This window comes from Chelon labrosus, assembly GCF_963514085.1.
Source record: "Chelon labrosus genome assembly, chromosome: 20".
In the NCBI taxonomy this organism is placed as follows: Eukaryota; Metazoa; Chordata; class Actinopteri; order Mugiliformes; family Mugilidae; genus Chelon; species Chelon labrosus.
In genome coordinates this window covers 8,212,250-8,221,276 of record NC_140353.1, presented here as the reverse complement: position 1 = coordinate 8,221,276, position 9,027 = coordinate 8,212,250, and the positions used below count along the sequence as shown (strand labels likewise).

At 43.4% G+C, this 9,027-nt stretch overlaps 1 protein-coding gene across 1 annotated transcript; it reads right to left on the bottom strand.

The window, feature by feature from the left end:
• Window positions 1-3,028: 3,028 nt before the first annotated feature.
• Window positions 3,029-9,027, bottom strand: otomp (otolith matrix protein; the record flags this gene model as incomplete). The annotated part of the gene is made up of 9 exons (XM_084568505.1): window positions 3,029-3,078; window positions 3,933-4,113; window positions 4,448-4,632; window positions 5,710-5,777; window positions 6,425-6,599; window positions 7,927-8,112; window positions 8,278-8,380; window positions 8,614-8,750; window positions 8,937-9,027. The coding sequence occupies 9 exons, from the start codon at window positions 9,025-9,027 to the stop codon at window positions 3,029-3,031; spliced, it is 1,176 nt and encodes a 391-aa protein (XP_084424631.1).

Sequence of the window (9,027 nt, the reverse complement as noted above, 5' to 3'; positions counted from 1 at the left end):
GACCTATATTCTGTTGGTGGATTGTCAGTCAGTGCTGCTACATTTGCAAGCAGCAGATTAATTGTGTATTCGGTCAATGTGTTAATTTACAATACACAGTCGTATAATCATATAAGTAAAGATGTACACTGCATGGCCAAAAAAAAAGGTCACACACTAATATTACGTTGGACCATCTTTACCTTTAATTACAGTACGCATTCGCTGTGGCATTGTATCCACAAGCTTCTGCAACGTCACAAGATCTATTTCCATCCAGTGTTGCATTAATTTTTCATCAATATCTTGTACTGATGATGGGAGAGTCTGACCACTGTGCAAAGCCTTCTCCAGCACATCCCAAAGATTCTCAATGGGGTTAAGGTCTGGACTCTGTGGTGGCCAATCCATGTGTGAAAATGATGTCTCATGCTCCCTGAACCACTCTTTCACAATTGCTCCAGAGTCCAATCTTAATGCTCCCTACCAAATTGAAGCCTTTTTTTCCCAGTTAGCCTCACTGATTAGTGGTTGTCTTAAAGCTACACAGCTGTTCAGCCCCAATCCCTTGAGTTCCCTTCGCACTGTACGCGTGGAAATGCTCTTACTTTCACTATTAAACATAGCCCTGAATTCTACTGTTGTTTTTCTTTGATTTGATTTCACCAGACGCTTCTTCCTTGAAGACGATGGTTCCCCACTATCCTTCCAGTTTTTAATAATGTGTTGGACAGTTCTTAACCCAATTTTAGTAGTTTCTTCAATCTCCTTAGATGTTTTCTCTGCTTGATGCATGCCAATGATTTGACCCTTCTCAAACAGACTAACATCTTTTCCATGAAAACGGGATGTGTCTTTCAACATTGTTGTTTAAGAAATGAGAAGCTACTCATTGCATCAGTCGGGGTTAAATAACTTGTTGCCAGCTGAAAGATAATCACCCGTGCAGTAATTATCCAGTAGGAGGCTCGTACCTATTTGCTCAGTTAAATCCAGGTGGTGACTTTTTTTTGAGATGTGAAATGAATGTAAGTAGCTTTTATTTCCTTTTAAAAGATGTGGCTTTAAGAGGCAGTTATCAAGTGCAGTAAACCCACCTCTTATTTGAGGAAATTAGAAAACTTTTTTTAAGTGTGGCGTATCATAAATGTTCAATTTTTATAGTCGTAAGTTTTCTAATCTCCACGTGCCCCTGCTAAACATAAATGAAAAGTCATATGTTTCTGAAATGCAGTGGATTAGATCGGTATTCAGTGGAAACACACACATTGACATCTTGTCTTTTGGCTGCTTCATGCGGTTCATGCATTGTTGTGCTTACTTCGTGTTTGATCAAATTTCCATTCTTGATTTTGGGGGCCTCCCTTTGTATTCATTTGCTGTAAGCACAAAAATAAGCTTGCTAATCATCACTATCCACCACTGACGCTGACACACTTTCCCGTCTTTCACGCCCACAGCCCAAGGTTGAGGGGACCGTTAGCTGTTTTTATTTGCGCATTACAGCAAAACAGTGTGCAAGAGAAGAGCTGAGGATTGAGAGCGATTGCAGCACTCTGCTGCATTGCAGTCCAATCTACAGTATCTGCTCGCTGCTAAATGGTACTACTCCATCACGAGCACAGGCTTCCTATAAAGGATTAATGCTGTAAATCAGTGCCAGTGTTGGCGTTCAGGACGCTCTGAGTAGGGGTCTGTTTACACACGGAGACCACCTATGATGATGATCACCTGTCAACCTGGGAGGGGCTTCTCTCCACCTGAGTGAGCGCCTCTGTATGCAGGTCTTTGTGCGCCTAACGACCCTTTTCCAACTTTTCTTCATGCTAATATCTTCTTCTTGTTCCTTTCTTCATTTCCCAAAAGACTAAACGAGAGCAAACAGACTATTTCTGAGCGAGAGAGGCCAGTGTGTGACGGAGCAAGAGAGAAGATGCTATCGAGCATAATTCATTTCCACACAGATATCATATAGCAGTCTCGGTATAATTAGAAGTCAGCTTGAAAGGAAGCGAGGATTATTTTCTTTATCATCATTCATTTAATTGGTTGAAAAAAAAAAAGAAGAAGAAAGTTTGCAGCTCTACACATTCAGGCGGCGAGGAGTATTTACATCAAGTCTCTTTTAAGACCGTCGCAGCAAACAGCACCAGTGGTACAAACCAGAGTGGAATTAGTACAACAGAAATACACAGATGACAAAGTTTAAAAATGAAGGCAAATGAGGTTTTTCCTTTGAAGCAGAGTCCTGCAGAAACCTCCTTTGCACATTTCTGCACAAATGCACTCCTGCATTTGTATCTGTTGTCTAACCCGGTGGATTCTTCCTGCACGTTGAGGTCAAAAACCACAACGCAGTGAGGAGAACGTCGTCCGGTTCATCAGTTTAATTGCTGAGCTCAGTGGTGCAGTATGTGACAGACGGGGAAAAACTGTTTTGTGTTTCACAGTACGCGATTCAGTAGGCCAAGTAAGGCTTATAATATATAAACTGGCTGGTGAGTTTACCGTGCTTTAAACGTGTCAGAAAAATAAACGATCTTATGCATTCTTTGGCAATTCTTCATGGAAAATTAATTCAGTAATACTCTCCTTCGTGGCAGTTCTTTCTTAAGACTACATACGGAATCGACTAATTTCTCTTCACACGCCAGCTTTGAACATCCCCCTGTTAGCACCTCGTATCATTATCTCGATAATGGTAGCAGTGTTAAAGTATAAATGACATATTACGGAAGGTTATATATGTGGATAAGAGAGACAGAGAGGGGTTTTTAGAGGACATTCGGGTGCAGCAAATGTTGCCACAAATGAGAAAATGATAAAAAAAAACTCATTCTGGGATCACTAGAGGCAACTCGAGCCTTAATCCCCTTTCTCCTCACTGTATAATGTTACAATACACAGTGAGCTGGCACAGTCCGGCCCACCATACCAGCCGTGAGAAAGCAGCGATCCGAGCTAGAAAAGCTATACAAGCCATGGGAAAGCAGCGCTCCTAAATAACACTAAAACGCAGGCACGTAAACATACACACGCTTTCTCTCGCTCACGCACAAACAGCGTAGTAAGCCAGACTGCCAATTAGGGCAGTAATGGCTGTGGGGGGAGAAAAAAAGAGAAAGGGTACTCTCACACATATGCACACATACAGTAACTTAGACTTCTAAGCTCGACGTTAATAGCACCCAGTTGTTCAGTGCCAGAGACGGACCCTGTGGGGGGGAGGGAGGGAGGTGGGAGGGTGGACTAATGCAACAAGCCAAGAAGGATGCAATTTCCCAACAAACAAAACAGAATGGGAAGAGTTAAACCTTGTTTTGTTTTTTTCCGTGATCAAAATCCACCCTTAAAAAATAGATTAATCTCTCAATAACACAACATGTGCGACATTAGTCATTAACTTGCAATTCTCTTCTATTCTAATCTTGTCTATTTCTATTGCATTCCTTCACACGGCCGTCGTTTTCTTCCCATTTTTCTTTTTATTTCTCAATTTTAGGGGATATTTTTAATAGCTGATTAGTCGCTTCATAGCATCGCCCTTCCCTGCCAGGCAGAATTTTAGAAGACACACTAGCTCGGAGGAGATAATAATAGAAATTGGGTGGTGAAAAAGCAGGGAGGAAACAAACACGAGGAGCAAAGCAAGAAGAAGGAGAGATAGCGAGACGGAGGGACACAGATGGCAGGGAGGGAAGACAGAACTGGAGGATAGAGACAGCGGGACGGGGTGGAAGTTGATGCGCTGGATGTCTTCCTTCTCCTCCATCAGCAGAAGCCTGTTGGTGGGAATGTGCAATAATGAGAACAGCTGCAGTGGATGCACTCGCACACACACAAAGCAAAAAAAAAAAAAAAAAAACACTCCTCCGGCCACTTAGCCACCCACCCTTCATCAGCAAATCCACGCAAACACACTTTAACATGCAGGCGAAACAGGCGCACGTCACCACACTCACCCTCACACTCGAAGGCTTGCAGCGCGGTGGTGTAAGTGGGGCCCAGCCAAGAGGTGTAGCTACCCAGAACCCTCTGCAGGTGGTGGGTGGCATCGCTGAAGAGCAGATCGGATTGGCCGTAGCCTGCTGAGCTGAACAGGCTGAAGCCCTCGGTGGCGTTGCCAAACACATTCTGCAGGAGACAGAAAGTGTGTGACAGCAGTTAATGCATGAGGGCATGCATGGATGTGCGTTGGCGTGTTCCGCGCACATGTGTGTCTTTGAGATTGTGTGTATGTGTGCAGCCCGGGGATCAGCACAGGACGTGTTAGTCATCCCGGCGTCTCCCACACACTCGGTAAGGAAGAAGGATGACGGTTTAGCGGATACCTGCGCACTGAGACACGCAGATCAATAACACGGACCCCGCAGAGATTTGAGACAGACACAAACACGTGAAGCTGGGAAATAACACACACGCACACACACACTTACAGACATCTGATGCAGTTTATGTCCACGCCCACCTGTAAACGTTCCAGGTACTTCCAGACGCGGCACTTGTCCTCCATGCGCACCACCACGGCGTTTGCAGGGACCGCTGCCAGATGGCACCGCTGATACTCGTCCAGACCCGCCTCACTTCCATCTGGACACAGCAGCTTCAGGTCCTCCACCTCCAGATCCAAGGCCCAGGACTCCTGGTTCTTACCTGCACAGGAGAGGAGTGGATGTTGCATGTTTGAGCTATGTAATTACAACTAAAAACAGCTAGCCCTGCTCTGTCCAAACATAACCACCTGCCAGCATCTCTAAAGCCCAATAATGAACATATTTACCAATGAGGAGGATGGTAAATAACAGCTGCAGGTGACCTTCTGGAGCTTGGACGCCTGGCAGCCTCAATGCTTCTTGGAAGGCCTTGCAGCTAACTAAGAAGCTGTTAGCCACACTTACAAACACAACTTTGCACAGAGCCAGACTAGCCCTTTCCCCTGACTTGCAGTCTTTATGCTAAGCTAAGCTAATCAGCTGCTGAAGGTTGCTTAATAGATCTTAATAGAAGTTCTCATTTACAGCTGATTCCATATGTTGACTTTGTGTGTTGTATATATTAGATTGATTCGATTGATTTGGTTGGCCAGTTAATTCATTTTAAAGGCTGTTTAACACAACAAATAACTGCGTGTGGAGGGATAAAACGGACCACCTTGAAGCCACGCTCTCCCCAGACAACAGCGCGGACCTTCTGTGTTTTCTTGACCTCCGCTAATTGGCCTGACTCTGGACACTGCAGAACCATATGACGAAGCATGCTTCGTTAAACAGCCACAGCGTTCGCGGCTCAGGCTGCTCCTTCTCGACTGAACCGGCAGAGTCCGTGTAGCGTGACGGCGATAATGATCACCATTAATTGTGGATGTTGCCCAAAGCGGAGGAGCAGATGCAGCAAACAGAGAATTAGGACACTTCATTGCCGGACAAAAATGACTGCTCTCCTCTGCTTGTTTGTCCTATCTACATGATATCTGTTTCTGCTCCTCTTTTTACTCCCATATCCTGCTAATAATATCTATCTCTCTCTCTATCTCTGTCCTGCATGCACATATTTCGATATACCTTATAATTTTAGTTCAGTCTGTTCACTGTGAAATGCAAAAATACATTATGAAACACTGACATCCAGTGTCTTCACAGGGAATAACACTCGATCTGCTTCCAAGTAATCTAGTCCAACGTCATTTAAAATGATACCATTATATTATTGTTAGTCATTTTAAACACTGACCGTCCAAGTTGTCAAAGATTGTTGTGTGTTTGACAAAAGCCACGTCGCCGAGGTTCTCAGCTACACACCTGAAAGAAAAGCATGTTAGTAACCAGTCACTTTTTTACACAGAAATAGCTCACAATGTGAATTAAAGAAGGAAATCATCACAGCTGAGAATGTACTATTATAACAGCGTGACTCTGGAGACCATAAGTAAACTCCCTTCGCCACCTATTGTTGCACTTTAAGAAATTATTAAATCACCCTCTGCCGTCCTTTTATTTGCATCTCAAACACACTTGCTAATACACCAAAGGCCATTTTACACGGCGCTGCTGCACGGCAACACACACACCATTGTCTGTAATTACAACATGCAGGCCCTGAGTGGAGCTAACATTAAAAAGCAATTATACCACGCAGGAATTGACCATTCTAGGTGTTTGTGTTCTCATCTTTTGATCTGGACTGCAGTCTGTATTAATGAATATCATTTTTTTTTCATCTAATATGGTATTTTATTCCTCCCCTGAAAAAGGCTCACTAGAATTATGACCCATTCGTCGCCGTGTTCTTGCGGCGCTCTAATTACTCAGTATTTTTCCTTTATGGAGACAGGCGGCTGAAATGGATATAAAGAAAGGGAAGCACGGAGGCAGCAGTTATAGCAGCTGCTCCACCTCTGTGTGCCGCTGGTGCATTATTCCCTGTGTTATTAGTGTCAGCGCTGTACCTCAGTGCCCCTGACTCCCCGTAATGCCTCTCTCTGTGGTTGTTGGCACAGATGTGTCTGTCGTTCTCGTCCCCTATGCAGGCCTCGCAGAGGTTCTTCGGGTTGTTGCCTCTGGGGTCGTGCTGGGGGTCCTTCACGCCCGGCACACAGCTGTAACCAAAGAAGTTCCCCACGGCTGACGATAAAAACACAGAACAAGGCATAGTGAAAGGGACTAAAGAACCCTGAGGGTGAACATTTTAACCAATAGATATCACCATGAAACATCCCCACTTGATTTCTTACGTTAAGACAAAAGTTTTTTGTATTGCAAGTTTTCTGAAACTCTATGTTTAAACGTGGAAGTTAGTTAATATCCAACTGAATACGAGCTTATTTGCATTCATTTCCAGAACAGATTCCTGAACATTATATAGTTCAAATGTTTGATTTTGTCAACATATTTCCACAGAGGGCTATGTTTTTTTTTTTTATTAGCTGATCAACTATCTGTCATTTAGACAGATTAAATCCATTACGACCATGTTTTATGGAATAAAATCTTAAATAAATCATATTATGAAGGCTGTCTGAACAAATCCCTCTATAATTTAATCGATGTTTAAATAACTTATGCGATGCTGAAGTTCAAATTTCTGGCTCTTTCTGGATTTTTGAGAAAACCACCTTTAAAGATGCTTATTAAGAAACTCTGGTAAAGCTGCATTTTTATTGGAAACCACTGCTGCTTCACAATTAAACATTTTAACTGGGTCGTCATGCGAATAGATGTCATCATGAAACTTACGTAAAGCTTAAAAATTAGAAAGTGTAACATGAAAACCATATATTTTCAATTTTGTATTTCCAATAAATGTAGTAAGATTTTCCCCAGCATTTTCTTTTGTTGGCTGTAATGGAAATAAAATTTATCAAAATCTCAAAATTGTGCAGAGTATGAAAGACTATGTGTTTGTCCACAGTTTATTTAAAGAGCTCGGCCCTGTTAATTATACTCGTATCATGTTTATTCGGATAAAGCATTAACTATGGTTGAACAATTAAGCTACGTGATTCTTAAGGTTTATTGGTTTAATGTTTTCTTTAAAGTTGGATTTTATCTTTTTATTTGATGATGACAAATCAAAAATGTATTTTTCCTCCTCAGACGGTTCAAAAAAATGTTTCTAACGTCTTCAGGGAACCACAGGTCAGAGAACCGCAATAATAACGCAAGAAGCGGCAAAATATCCAACTACATATATTTATCTCCCGTCCTGACCTTTCAGCGTGTCCTTGTCTTCAGCATCACATCCACACTCATACATTACCCAGCTCGCATTTACAGCAAGATGCACTTTCCCCCTCCTGCCTCCTCTCCTCTTACCTCCGGCCTCCTCCATCCTTTCACCTCTGTGTTCCCCTCCGCCGCTTCACCCCTCCCTCCTCAAATTTCTCATTCACCTTCCGCACCCGAACACACACCTGCATCCCCCCCTGCCCTCCGTCCCGCTCGGCCTCACCTCTGGGGAAGTTGCACTGCTCTCCCACACTGATTTGGGACGTGTTGACCAGGTAGCCAATGGGAACAGTCCACCCCACCGTGGTACGCATCCCCGGGTGACAGGAGCTGCGTTCGTGCATCTCCAGCAGGGAGAGGTCCGAGGAGGAACGGCGGGCCATCGCCACTACATAGTAGCTTATGCCGTCTGCAGGGACAGAGGGCCAAGAGATGGGGATAGAGATTTAGATCAGTACTAAGAAACTCATAACACGTGTGCACATGTTAGAAAGTATTACTGGAATCATTATCTGAACTGAGATGTATGAGTTGCTGAGTCTTCCTGCTGCAACAGCTCAAACATGTGACTTACCTACTCCGTTGTGGGACTCTCCCGCAGCAAGCTCCAAGCCATGACAGAGACCAGCAGCATAAATGTCATCTGCAAACATGGAGGCTGCATCTGCTGTCCCGTTCTGAGAAAAAACACATTTGTTTTTCAATGTATGGCAAAGTAATATTCTTATAAACAGCACGAAAAAGGTACAAGAATTTCTTTCTGTGAGTTCCTTTCCATGGAGTTGAAACCACTTCAAATGACCTGCTATCAGAGAATGAGAGAGAGAATGTACAAGTAGCTCTTATAAAATAATAAACATGGCTACTGGAGATGTGACTACACTGTTTCCATCCCTGTTTCTTCATGTACCTGGATTCTGTCAATGCAGTCCCTGGTGTTCAGGCCTCGGACACACTGCAGCGTTCCTCTTACATTCCGGGCTGTGGCGTTCCCGGCCAAATCCAAACACTTCTGCTCCTCGGCGTCAGACAGTACGCACCAGGAGACTGAGCAAAGCAAAGAGGAAGAGATGCAAATCAGAGTAAAATGTAATAAAATTATAGGTATATTCTTCAAACTCTGGAAGACAAAGGACGTCTCACACTTTTTAGACATAAGTTTATAAACATAAGTTTTAATCGGAAGTCTATTTAGTATTATACTAATCAACCAATAGTGACAAATTGATGTACCTGTTGTTTTTGGATTGGAGATGCAGCTGACTGACAGAAGATGCAGAAAAAGAAGGAAAGCTACGTGCAGACTTCTCTCTGGACACTCCAT